At 38.9% G+C, this 14652-nt stretch overlaps 1 protein-coding gene across 1 annotated transcript in view; it reads left to right on the forward strand.

The window, feature by feature from the left end:
• Positions 1–14652, forward strand: part of TRHDE (thyrotropin-releasing hormone degrading enzyme) — a gene marked incomplete at its 5' end in the record, with an annotated part of 177635 nt that overhangs the window by 62598 nt on the left and 100385 nt on the right. The window contains one exon of the mRNA XM_009876674.1: positions 4658–4795. Within this exon, the coding sequence (XP_009874976.1) occupies positions 4658–4795 (138 nt within the window). The remainder of the gene's footprint in view (positions 1–4657; positions 4796–14652) is intronic.

Raw genomic sequence — 14652 nt, forward strand, 5'->3', positions numbered from 1 at the left:
TGGGGAAGGGACTGGAGGGAAAGTCCTGTGAGGAGAGGCTGAGGGAGCTGGGGGTGTTTAGCCTGGAGAAGAGGAGACTCAGGGGGGACCTCATCACTCTCTACAACTGCCTGAAGGGAGGGTGCAGTCAGGTGGGGGTCGGGCTCTTCTCCCGAGCAACCAGTGACAGGATGAGACAGCACGGCCTGAAACTGCATCAGGGCAGGTTTAGGTTGGATCTCAGGAAGCCCTTCCTCACGGAGAGGGTGCTCAGGCATTGGGATGCACTGCCCAGGGAAGTGGTGGAGTCACCGTCCCTGGAGGTGTTTAAGGAGAGGCTGGATGTGGCACTAAGTGCCATGGTCTAGCTGATGTGATGGTGTTGGGTCATAGACTGATGATCTCGGAGGGCTTTTTCAGCCTCAGTAATTCTGTTTCTGTGATTCTGCGTTGGAAGGGACAGAGGAGCTTACTGCTTGCCTTTAAAGAAAGGCACAAATTTGAGTGGGAGCACATCTGTCCTTATATCAGACTAGGCTTCTGCTGCTGTCATACTAAATCCTGCTCAGGGCCCTGGCCCTATGTTAACACCGTGCTGCGTCACACTTAGATGCAGCTACTGACACTTTCTAAGCAAAACCTTGAGACTCACCTGAAGCTCTTTTTTCCTTACAGGCAGATCGCAGTCTTTGGCTTTTCTCTTGCAGTTGAACTCCCTCAAAGAGGGTCATTCTAAACAATATTTTGGCTTTGTTTCATTTCTAGCTCCAAACCTAGCAAGTGTTGACAGCTCACTGGCCTCGTTAAATGCATTCCTAGATAGATTTTCTTTACAGTTCCTGGGGTAGGTGTTTCTTTCATCCTGTGAGTATCATGATAAAACAGATCAATTCCACTGTAATGTGCAGGATAAAATAACTAGGGAATAGAAAGTTTGGTCACATATATTGGCCTTTTCCCTTAATATACTGATAGGACTGTAATAGCTGAGGTGTTATTTCTTTAACATAATTAAGGCAGTTTTAGTTTCTTTCTGCGTTTCTGTTTCCTGTTGCCTCTTCAGGCTGCAGGCCCCCTGTCAACCAGCAAACTCATCTGCCTCACTCTCTCTGTGTCTCCCTTGAGTTAGATTTGAGTCTTTTGAAATCTGTTCTGAGGTTTTTATACTGAAGGGAAAAGGTGGGAATGTTTTGGAAATCCTTTTAATTCAATAAATTTAGCATTATAGGTCAAAAGCCTTCTTAATTCTCACTAAAATCATAGAATGGTTTGAATTGGAAGGGATCTTAAAGATTGTCTAGTTCTGACCCCTCTGCCATGGGCAGGAACACCTCCCACTAGGCCAGGTTGCTCAAAGCCCCATCCAGCCTGGCCTTGAACACTGCCAAGGAGGGGACATCGGAACGTCTCTGGGCAACCTGTTCCAGTGCCTCCACACTCTCACAGTGAAAAACTTCTTCTTACATCTAATCTAAGTCTACTTTTTTTCAATTTAAAGCCATTCACCCTTGTGCAATCACTACATACTCTTGTAAAAGGTCATCCCCAGCTTTCTTGTAGGCCCCCTTCAGGTACTGGGAGGCTGCAATAAGTTCTTTTCAGATCCTTCTCTTGTCCAGACTGAACAGCCCCAACTTTCTTGGTTTGTCCTCATATGGGAGGTGCTGCAGACCTCTGATCATATTTGTGGCCCTCCTCTGGACTTCCTCCAACAGGTCCATGTCCTTCTTATGTTGGGAGCCCCAGAGCTGAATGCAATACTGCAGGTGGGGTCTCACAAGAGCAGAGTAGAGAGTCAAAATCACCTCCCTTCACCTGCTGATCATGTTTCTTTTGATGCAGCCCAGGATACAGTTGGCTTTCTGAACTGCAGGTGCATGTCACTGGGTCATCAACCAACACCCCAAGTCTGTCTCCTCAGCTCTGCCCTCAATCTGTTTTCTGCTCAGACTGTATTTGTGCTTGGGATTGGCCAAACCCATGTGCAGGACCTTGTGCTTGGCCTTGTTGAACTTCATGAGGTTGACATTGACATGGGCCAATCTCTCCAGCATGTTGAGGCTCCTCTGGATGTGCCACACAGCTTGGTGTTGTCATCAGACTTGCTGAGGGCGTACTCAATCCTGCTGTCCACGTCACTGACAAAGATGTTAAATAGCACCAGTCCCAATACTAACCCCCGAAGAATACCACTTGTTACTGCTTTCTGCTTGGACATCAAACTGTTGACCACAATTTTTTAAGTGCAACCATCCAGCCATTTCCTTATCCGCTGAGTGGTCCATCCATGAAATCCATGACTCTCCAATTTAGAGACAAGAATATTGTGTGGAACAATGTCAAATGCTTTGTGTAAGTCCAGGTAAATGACATCGGTTGGTTTTCCCTTATCCACCAAAATGCAGGTCTGCATGTTTGAAGGTGTAAAAACTGTTCCAGTTGTATCCCACTGTGATGGTCTGCCATAAATTTTAAGCAAGACTTTTCAGCTGTGGTAACCTGAATGAACAACGTTGAATTTAAAGTGCTCCTGTTCATCCCTTCAGGATATGACCAAAGAAACAAACAGAAAATCCAAATGTGGCCTACACTTTTTATGTCTTTCATATTTATTTCTTACAGCTTCATTTTGTGTTTCCTATGTGCTGATTTTCTTAATTTCAGGATCAGTATTTAAGGTATTAATTTATGATTAACAAGAGTACTTTTAGTGAGTTAATTTCAAGCAGTAGCAATCCAATCCCACAACTGTTTGTCAGCTATGATATCCAAACTTGAATTTGGAGACAGATCCATGGCTCTACGTGTTCATGCCTATATGTATTACAGAATCATAGAGTAGTTTGTGTTGGAAGGAACCTTAGTGATCATCTAGTTCCAACCTCCACGTCATGGGCAGGGACATCTCTACACTAGACCAGGTTGCTCAAAGCTCCATCCAACCTGGCCTTGATACATCTGATGAAACTGGGGCTATGTTACTTGCTGACAGAGAATGAGAGTGAGGTGTAATCAAAGCATCTACAGAGTCCTTTACACCTCAGCAGTTTTCCCCTGAGTAGGACTGTGTCATAACATTTGTTTTCATACACTTTTTTTCCCTATTAAAAAGGGCAGTTGCTAACTGCCTATGCCTGAGAAGATTTGAAAATGAATGATAATAAGAACAAGGCATTACTTTTCCCTTCACAAGCCCTGCCTCATGCAGCCAGCTGAGAACACTAAGAATATGCTGGGTAATTGGCTTTCCTGCATCCCGTGTTTTTAATTGCCTGCATATACAATCAGCTCAAGGTACATTTTTTGTGCTCTAATGAATTTTAGCATAAAGGTTTATTTCCAGATGGATCAACGCTGGAAGAGCTTTTCCGCTGTCTGATAAATATAATTTAAATTAACACATTAATGGCAAAACCCTCCCACCCAAGAAATTAAACATAGAATTTATTATGTAATCGTGTAGTTGTTTTATCTGTGGACAACAAGGTGACTTTTGAAAAAAATGTAGCATTTCCTAGAATCTTTTATATTATGGCACTAGGTTGACACTAATTCATGAACTGTTATGGTTTAGATAAAGTTTGAGATACGTCATTTCAGGTTAAAAAAGCTTATATAAACCTTCTATAATTTTTAATTGACTCTTTGCATTTATTTGTGACTTGAAAAAAACCAAGTAAGTGAAGCTTTTCTTTCCTGACATAGTCTTTTGGATTAGAGACATCTATATGAATGCAGTATGAGGAGTTTTTAAGGCATGTCATTTCTCAGCTGAAAATGTCCCATCTAGTTGCACTGTAAAAGTGAGTGCAGCACAGTTCATAGAGTATACATGAACATTTAATTAATATTGCTGCCAGAGTAAATATGCTGCAGTTCTGACATAGCTGTGCAATCCATATTCATAAAAAGTACAGAAACAAGTTAATATGCTGGATGTTGTTTGGATTTGCACCTGCCTCTGATGTAGCTGTGACTTTGACTGTATCTCTTGACTTCTCCATGCAGCTGTTGTCCCACTTGTAAAAAGAGATAATAATGTTTTCCTTCAGATTCAAGTTACAATGTCTGTAGAGCACTCAAACTCTTGAGAAAGGATTGCTGTACCATAATTATGAAAGACAATGCAGGCATCTGCTGTGATACTGCTGTGAGCCCTGTTCATTGTCCTGTCCCACGTCAACCTGACACGGGAACTTGGCACTAAGAGACAATTGACTTAAACCTCACTAAATAAAGCAGTAATAATTGTATTTACACATTTCTTGTAGAAAGTTTCCATACCTTCTATGCAATGAGCTCTACAATTTGTAGCATCTATATATTTTTGTAATTGAAGACTATACAATTTCTTCTTTCTCCTCACTCTTCATAAGGGAATAGTTGTAGTCAGAATTGCAGTGTGCACAGACAGATACTTTTTTGTTCATTTAATAGTCTTTGATGTGATTTCTCTCAGCTTTGATTGCATCAAAAGATCTAAAATCAGAGGGATCCCTGGTGTTAGAATTAGTTACCTGTTCAAGATTGTAGGAGGCCATCGTGGCTTATGTTCAATCCAGTAGGTCTGATTTTAGTCAACTGTCATATAGAGGCTGCCGCTGATAACTGTGCATGATTTCTGTATTGTTGTAAATGTTTATTTGTCTGTGATATGACTGCATATGCTGTATTTCAGGAAAAGCAGAGGTTTCTGACGGATGTCCTACATGAGGTCATGTTGTTGGATGGTTTGGCCAGTTCTCATCCAGTATCCCAGGAGGTGCAGCAAGCCACAGACATTGACAGGGTGTTTGACTGGATTGCCTATAAAAAGGTGAGACTAATTAAACCTATCTGTCTACATATGCAGATATGTCAGTAGCTATTAGAAGATCATGTTGTATCTGTAAAACAAATACCATCGTAAAAATACACATGCCATTATGGTTGCTAGCTGGGAAACTTTAATTTATGTGGAATATGTTTGGAGTATACCACAGTGATTTTAGCCAATTACATGCAACATATTGAATGTTATTAGATGTTATAAATAAATGAGGGGCTATAAGAATTCAACAAGAAGTTTCGAATATTTTTCTTACTATTTATTTTGTGGCAGTGTCTGAATTGTGTTAGATGCTTTAAAAAGCATGTGTAGTCTTTGTCCTGTTGAAACTCCAGAAAACTTGTCAGCTTCTAAAGTTGAATATACTGGCTTTTCTGTTTTTTTCTATGCATGAGAATTTTTCTGTCAGCTAGTGAAAATTCTGAAGTCATTGCTGAACAGTGAAAGTGGAGGAACTGTCTTGTGGGCTGGCAAGGGGATACATATTAAATTCAGGCAATTTCAAATTGCATTTTGATGAATAGAAAGCCTTTTGGCCAGCTTCGAGACTGTACAGCTTCCATGCTGGAGTGAGAGGGCTGCACGCTTTCTCCTTCATCATGACTAGGCTTGCTGTTAACATATGGCCCAAAAAGCTGGTTGTTTCCATCCTACCACATGATGATTCTCTGCTACACGAGATGATGCATAGCACTGCCTTCATTTCATGAACAAATCTGCTTGATGTGTGAGGCAGAGGCTGCTGCCTGCAGCTTTCTGCTGTGAAGGCTGTGCTGGAGCTCTCTGCTGTCAATTCAGTAATAAGAGTCTTTTTGACTATCATCCCTGTATTTGGTAATAAGTTTTCTTTGCATCATTAGTTGCCCAACATCAGATTGTAACAAGACGGCAGGAGCATAGCACTGACTTGCCTGCTGAGCCTCCAGTTTATCCAGTGCTCATTCTGGGCTACAAAAGAGGTGTATTCTTTCTTACAGTCATCAGTTATTCCCTGCCAGCTATAACTTCAACTTGATCCTCTTCCATGAAAGGATCTTGCACCATTAAGGATGAGCAAATGAGAGTGTGTGTGTGTGTGTTTATGTCCATGTAATAGGTTAGGATGTAATATGCAAACATAAAATACTTAGGAAAATATTTAATAATGCTGGGGTTGCTCAAGAGCCCGAGTAACATTTTCAAAAATCCCTTAGCTGGCTTTGAAAACATTACTCTTGGTCAATTAAGCTATAATAGCCCGCAGCTTTTAGCATACTGAAGTATTCTTATTGTTCAAATGTTCCAATCGTATGTTTGCTGGTGCTAGCTGAACCTCAGTAGGTTCAGAGGCTTATCTCACGTCAGTATCTTAATATTTCAAGCTAATTATTTTTTCTAATTAATATGATAATAGTAATATCACACAGTAAACTGTAATACTTGACACTTATCTTTTCATCTTAGGAACAGGTTGCAAGCATTAGGTAGTTTTCATTTACATCGAAATGAGAAATAGGACAGTGGGACACATCTGCATACTGTTGATGATTTATGCAGGCTAATAGGATCACTCTGTTTTGAGTGCAGGTTAGAGTACAATCCATGTCTTGTATCTGTCCATTTAAAGGTTCCTTTTTCAGTGTAACAGTGGCCATGCCCAGTGGATACAGCGACATCTCCAGTCAGTTTCTCTGATTATCAGCTTTACCAAACCCTAGGTGACACTCATTGTGTTCACAGCAGGGCCTGATCCTGTAAATTTTGAATCCGATTATCAGACCTAGCAAGCCACCTTGAGAAGTGACAAGGGAAGAAATTATTTATGCGCTTTCATGGTTGAAGAGATTAAAAGACCCACTCTTTCACCCATGAAGTCTGTTTTCCTGCCTGATAGCATCTGTCTGCTGCTCTGTAAACATTCATCCTTTCGTTTGAAATACAAGCAATATCTAGTAGGAAGAAACTTTCCCAACTGACTTCATAGCTGCTCTTTTCACTCTTTATGTATCTTCCTCCAAGCACGTGACACTGGTTCGTTCTGAAGATAAATTAGAACAAATTTAACTTTTTGTAGATTTTAGATTATTTCATTCCTATTGTATGCATGCATGCATAGTTTGCATTTAAAATCAACTAGGGAAGCAAGCTCATTTTTAGATAGCTAGAACACATGCCTGTCCTTCTAGCTCTGTAGTGTCTGCCAACATAAATACAGTGATGAGTGGTGTGCCAGTAAAATCTAAACTGTAAAATTATACTGAAGACTTTTACCTGGTCAGGTGTGTGCTCAAATATTTTCAGGTACCTCAAAGCCCTCCTTACATAGTGAGCCGGCTGGAAGAATATTGTTGATGGTGTTTCTGAGATGGCTTTTTGGTTGTTTGCTGACTGATTTTTAAAATTACTGTCAAGTCTTAAATTTTCGGGAATGTTTTCTGTTGACTATAGTAAGTCCATCAGTGAGGACTTTTCTACTGTCTTAAATAAAATGTTAAATTTTAAACAGTCTAGCACTATGTGCAGTATCTTTCCTCTACGTTTTGATATGGGAGTATTTTTCATTCTCTTTTAATATATTTTAAAAAATATTTAATATATCACTTTGCTCCCCGGGACCTTGGATTGTCCATGTGATATCTTTTCTCTCTTTACAGTTTTCTACACGGTACTGAAATGATGAAATTTTCTCCCATCTAATTTTTTTTCAGTGAAATGACAGTCATAGAATGTCATTGTCATTTCATTGTCTTTACTGTCATCAATATGGCATAAATCAATTAGACACCGTTAAAGTGCCCATTTCTGCTAGACACTCAGCTGTCATTTTAAAGATATGCCTCTTCCTCTTTCTGTACACTTAAAAGATGACCAGTGAAACCGTGCTATTTAAATGCCTCGGAGCTGAATGTTTTTTTCATTTCTGCTTTCTTGTCCTTGGTGATTGCGCATGTTAAGAAATCTCATGACATAAACTCCTGAGGAATGGTTTTCAGCAAATCCCACAAGCAGAGTGAAACACACACTACAGCCTGGCAGCACACAATGTTCTACCACTTAAACTGTTGAGGGTAATGTTTGCCTCTTTCGAGAGCATCAGTCTAGTCATTCTTCAGATAGGAGCGTGTCATCCTCCACTAGGGCCACAAATACATAGCGACAAATGAGAAGTCGTGATAGTTCATTAGTAAACAGTGCTGGTAGATGATTCAAGGCTCTCAGGTTACATCAGAGAGTGGGTATGTCTTCCTAGTGCAGCTGGAAGTGAGATAGTGTCCTCCCACGATGATGGGAAAAGTGGTTATATCCCAAGTGCAGTAGGAAATACAGCCTGTTGAACACAAGAGTGGATCTGAGGATTGTTAAATCAAAGCAAAAAGCGTGACAGCCTTTCCACACCAGAAATAACTGACAGCAGGAAGAGCTGCATCAACAGAGGAGAAGTGAGTGCAGAAAAAATAACACGAGGAGCAACAATCAGCAAGGAACAACCGGCTGCAGTAAAATGAAGAAACAAGACAGCTGCATCTCAGAGGGAGCAGCCAGACCCAGAACAGTATGAGGGAAAGAAATCCCAGACAGAACTAAAGGAGTCATAGCCCTAGATGAGCAGTCACAGCCAGACAAGAGAAGGGATGAAAGGGTACCAGGGACACCATAGAGAGCCAGATAATATCTGAAGTTGTTTCTGTACACCTGCTGCGTGCTTTGAAAGTGTGCTGGTTGGAGATTTTGGCAGCAGTCAGAGCAGGCAAGGTCGGTATGATGGAGTGTAACTATAAAAGTACACCCAATAGGATGTTGTGGCAAATGACAAAACAAGGAAGAAGATGACTGGAATAGGGAAGAATATTTCTTTTATTTTTTTTACTCTCTGTAAGCAAAATAGACTCAGCAGTGATATCAGTTGCTGTCTTTCTAATGCAAAAAACTCATAATTTCCCAGTGTTTCCTTTATATGTATAATTTCCTTTTCCTTCTTAACTGTATGCCACTTCTTTAAAAATGCTTTCTTCTGCTTTCGAGTGTCGAGTGATGGAAGGAAGATATATTTCTAGAAGTAATAAAGAGAGACCGTGCTCCCTGCCTCCCCTCAACAGCAATGTTCTGCATTCAGAAATCTGTTCAACTGAAAATTTGCACTAAGAAAAATGCTCACCTTCCCTGTGTGTTGCAGTAATAGTTCTGACAAAGAAGTATTTAAGAAATTGAAAGCAGTGGTTTGCTCACTCTTTTGAGTGTAATTCTCTTTGAAAATTTACAACATAAAATGTTCTGCAAGAGCATGGAAGAAAGAGGGTTAACTGCAGTCACTAGAAAGGCTGTCTTAAAACTTCATGCTTTTTACCTGTGTTCCTCAGGCATTGGGAGGCACTGTAATAACAAAATAAAACAAACAAAGAAAACCCTCAAAATATGTATTCCACCCAGTAAAACTGGGATTAGTATCAGAGTGAAATCCACTTGTTTCATGAGTACAATGAAATTGTGATTATGCATCTATGAAGTGACCACGGAAAAGTGAGAACAACTCATTAGCAGGGAAAGATATAGTGGATAAGTACTCATGAAGAGTAAATAGAGTAATATAGGTTTTATTTTTAATTACTCACTTAACTAAGTTGGTAACATAACATGGAATCCAGCTACTTAAAAGTTACAGTACCATACAATACAATACAATTCAATACAACACAATACAGTACGATACAATGCCATAAAGGTGGCTTTACAAGCCACACTTTTACCACAAGTGTAAAACGAGAGCTTTTTCTTCTGTCTAATTTAGTCATGATGTCACATATGAACACCGCCGTTGAGTCCTAGGAGCACATTTGGTTTCTCTTCCATGACTTTTGAGTGCAGCAGGTCAGTGCCTGGATTGTAGGTGCTTTTAGGCATCATTTGTCCATAATGTGTTGTAAGAGAGAAAGATTTTGTAATGAAAATGTTTTCTTTCTGTTTAGATAAAAAGGTTGTAGGTCTTTCCAATATGAAAGCCATTGAAGCTCAGAGTCGGTGAAACCATTAGGTTCAGGTTCACAGTAGCCCCAGGAATGCTGGACTTAAAGCATGCAGGCTGCACTGCTCTAGCTGGTGAGTGCTGATTTGTAAAACTAGGCAGGTGCTTCAGCATACTTAAAATACTCTCTTAAGGCATCTGAGCACTTTTCTGACTCAAAACAAACTGTCATAAACCTTTTACACGGTTTAGTGTATGTTAAGATAGTATTTTCTAAAGAAGAAACATAAGGGACCACTCTGTGTGGTGTATAAAGAGCTACACACCTATAGTGCTTCAGCAGCATTATATTCCCCATGCTGGGGAGAACCGTGTATGAGTTTGATTGGAAGTAATAAAAATGGTGCACAAATGTTAATAAAAGCGTTTTGGTTTAAAAAAGAGCTTGTAGACTAGATTACCAAGTCATGGTAGAGCAATTGGGAAGATGCAACCTATTGTGGTACAAGACTGTCTTCTGCCTGTTCCCCGTCAAAAGGCAAACGGCCGCTCCCAGGGGCTGGAATGGCAATGGTGACGCAAGACACTGTGCCCTGCCATCATTTCTCATACTTCTTTCCCCTACAGGGAGTATAAGGAACAGAGTAGTGCATCTGTTTCTCAGATATTTTCATGGCTTAGAATAAAGGAAGGTGTACACAAAGGTACCAGCCAATGCACCAGAGTTCCTGAAGTGCACTTGCCTTGTCTGCTTTTCTGACTCTACTTGGGAGTGGACATTTTTGACAAAGGTTACCTTACAAAGTGCCCTTTGTAAGCCTTTAAAGTTATTCTCTGTTTTTTTCCCTAGAGGAGTCCAGAAAACAGTGATGCCCAAGTAAAGGCAAGGGATGAATTTAGCTGATGCACATTCTAGTTCAGATCAGCATGACAAGAGCAACAATTACATGTGTTGAAGTAACTTGGAACGAATTGTAAAAATTACAGATATAAAATAAACTGGAGGTAATAAAGCAGAGTAAAAGGAAAAAACTTGACATAAAAATATGATCAATATTTTGGTCAAAATATGATCCTTCAGGCCTGCAGAGACCTGTATTCAGGAAGCAACTCTGTAGCAACTTCTACCACACTGTGTTGTTGTTGTATTTTAAAGGTATGTTTAAGTACTGGATAATTTCTGAAGCTTCGAAGGGGTATTAAAATAGAGAAAATAGAATGTATGTTTAATTATAGTTAGTTGCAAATCAGTCTAAGGCAAATTGATTGAGATTTTTTTGTGGTGTTCAGTGAACTAAAAACCAGGAGTACTAATTTTTATGCTTCATGGAAAACAAGCCTGCTCAGACAGACCTAATTTTGATCTTCGATGAGATTAAATGTGTGGTTGATAAATCGTGTTGAGACATAGACTTCTAAAATCTTTGTTTTATTATGGCATAATACTTTAGTTAAAAAAACAACAGTGCTATACCATATCACTGCAGAACACATTGGCCGAATCAATAGATAGCTATCAGATCATACCGATCCCCAAGGTGGTCATCAGCGAAGAATCATCAGAAATTCTGAGATTTCTTTTACTTACTTCGCTTTTGGATTCTCTGTGGAGCTGGTTCGTAAAATGGTGATGCTTTTCCTCTTTGAAGTGAACTAACTGTGACTGTGTAAACACTTCCCTAAGTACTCATCCTAAAAGGGAAGATCTTTTTCCATTCCTCCTAAGGGAAAACATGGCTTTGTGGAGCCAGTTTTACTAATAAAAGAAATGCTTAATACAGTGGATTTTAAGATGCACTGGTTTATTCACTACTTACTTACATTCTGATGATGGCCCATCTGTGTAACTGATGTCATCGACCTCTTGTGTTTGTCCATCCTTGAAAATTTTCTCATACAAGCAGTTAATGAAAAAGGTACAGCTTGTTTTTGTCCTTGTCAGTGGTGTCAGAACATGTAGGAGAGATTTTTGGTGGTGAGGCAAAATAAAACTCCTGTTGTAAATGGAGTCCCAATAACATTTTGTCTAGGTGACTGATACGTTTTATTATTCAAGGAAAATGATATGACAGTATCCACCTGAAGAACATGATTAGTTATGGTCATTTACCCCTGAATTTTGTTCTTTGTGTCATGTTCCTAAAATTTGCGACAGAATTTATGTCTAAGACAAACATTTCACCAAAGCTCATCTTACCATCTGACCATTTTGGTATTATCCAGCCCTAGAACAGCTGTGTTTGTCAGAATAGAAAATGATTATGATTTCCCAGTGAAGAGCTCTCCTTGAATGTAATGTTACTTCTCAGTGATGTTTTGGCATCAGATAAATGGCCTTAACAATCTATAAAAACAACATAAGATGCTTTTATGCATCTTTGATGATTTAGCTCAGTACATTACAGGTTTGTAGATATATTTGCTGATTTTAAAAATATTGGCTCATCTACACTGTAAATAACGATTTAAAAATAGTGTAAGTTTAATTTGGTCATTAAAATATATCCTGGGTTTATTGCTGAGTATCAACAACATGTTAACTTGTGGGTGTGCACTGCTTGATAAGCAAGTATCAATTGGAGATTCTGTATTACTTTAAAAAATAAAGAAGATAAATTACTTTTTCTTTTTTCCCTACTCTGTACTGTTAAAATGAAGTAGGGAAATTGTTTTGGGCTCCCTTACTTCTTAACAATTTATTACCAAGTACAGGGAAACCAGTCAAACCCCAAGTACATAGTTACTTAAAATCTTGTTTGTGTAAGCTGTGGCATTTAAGATGGGTTGCTTATGTGTGTAAGGTACTTTAATGTGTCACTAAATTATGGCTTGGCTCATATTGTCACATTTTGTACTAGTATGCTGCATATCCCTATCTCCTTCCCTGCTTCTTCATGCAGTTTTTACATGGGTTTTCCAAAGGGAAAGCCTCTAGGAATTCATTTGAACATTTTTACATTTCAGCCAAAGGGTGGAAATTATAGGCACATGTTTAGTCATTTAAACAAATACGTTATGTTATCCTAATAAAATAAGGAAGCGTTCACACTTGTCAGATTTGCATGCATTAAGCTTTATTTTTTCTGTAGTATTTGGAGGTGCCATTGGAGAACACAGAAAATAGCCAAGCTGGTGTATTACAGTGCTCAGTTTCTGCAAATGAAAGAGGGATTTAGTGCTGGTGACTCATGATACAGTCTAATTAATTCCATGAAAAGAATTTCTTAGTGAGTACTTCTGCAGTTCCCAGAGATGAGGTATTTTGGGTAGAGGCAGCTGAAGAATTCCAGGGAAGGTTTTGCAGTTATCTCTGCTCTTACAGCTCGATAGAAGGGCTTCAGGAGAGGTCTCTCAGGACCCTGCCACAGCTCTGTGTTGTAACTGATGGCTTGAACAGGACACTCTTGTTCCACAGCTATCAGGGTGAGGCCACATGCCATGAAAGATGATTCAGATGACAAAGGTAGAACGGTAAAATACATTTCAGCGTGACCTCCTGAGCGGGAACTGAGGGATAGTTGGACTTCTCTTGGGGGATAAGGAAAAAAGCAAGCATGTATGGTGAATATCTTTGCTTACAAAAGCACAGTTTAAATGTAACGCCTAGATTTGAAAGTGGTTATATCCAGTTTTCAGTTGTTCTTACAGGAGAGCTAAGGAGTGTCTGTTGATTTGCTTGAAGTCAAACCAGTCATTCAACGGACATTACAGCAAGACTTCTCCCGTCTCTTGATCCTCTCTTTAACATTCTGAGGGTAACAATTCAGTTAATTCAGTGCACTACGTGTAGTGTAACACAGCAGCTCAATTGACCCAAGTTTTTTAATAATTAATTTAGACACATATACACTATTCTGTATCTACATTTGAGCAGATGAGCAGTTTTTTTCAGGTGTGACTTAGTCAAAATATATTTTTGTGTTAAATTTATCCAGATTTGACAGATTTCATTTCAGGTTTTAATTTTATGTAGGAGTTCTTTTTTAAATGTCACATTTTTTGCTACATGTTTGATGTACATTGTTCTTTCATTTTAATTCATGCTGTGTTTTTCTCAATAAGCTAAATTTCATGGGGCATCCAGCTGTGGTTGCTTAGTACCAAAAAAGAATGATTGTTTTGAAAAACGTGACTTGGATATTACTTCTTGGCTAGTGTTCACGTTACAAAAACAATGTGCAAATGTGCATTCTTTGTTTGAGTGCTTGGTAATATGCTCTTCTAATATTTGAAATGAACTTAGAATCACAAAATTATCTAAGATTTTGAGAAATAAAGAATAATGTATGAATTCAGGAACTTTGAAATGAAATAAAATTATACTCATTTACTTAAAAAGCCGTTTGATTGTGAATACCCTTGGGCTTCTATTTGACAGACTACTGTAAAAATATGTTCAACATTTTTAAGAAAAAAACCCTACTCATATACTGCTTTTATTGCGTTTGTGGTTCTAAAAAAAATCTTTCTTCACCACATTTCATGAAGAAAAGGTAAAATTTCAAACATTATTCAAACATTATTCAAAACACATAGAGTAAAATTTGAAAGTTTTTGTGTAATCTTAAGTGATTCTGCTAAGGTAATTCATTCCTGACGAGTTTATACAGCAGGTATAAACGTACTGGTTGAGGGACGACCATGTCAAGGCCAAAGTGTAAAAGAGGGACTCAGATGTTTAAGAATATAGCAGAGAAGTGAAGTTAATTATTTGTGTTGGACTTTACTGATGAAGAATGTCTTTATTCTCATGCTCAGTTTATTATCTCTAAGAGATAAGTTGTAGGAACTATCAATTTGAGATAGGGATATGGTTTAGTTAAGGGCTTGTCAGTGTTAGTTTAATGGCTGGATTCAAGGATTTTAAAAGTCTTTTGCAATCTAGGCAATTCTATGATTCTGTCAA

Source organism: Apaloderma vittatum, unplaced genomic scaffold (genome assembly GCF_000703405.1).
Source record: "Apaloderma vittatum isolate BGI_N311 unplaced genomic scaffold, ASM70340v1 scaffold1719, whole genome shotgun sequence".
Classification (NCBI taxonomy): domain Eukaryota; kingdom Metazoa; phylum Chordata; class Aves; order Trogoniformes; family Trogonidae; genus Apaloderma; species Apaloderma vittatum.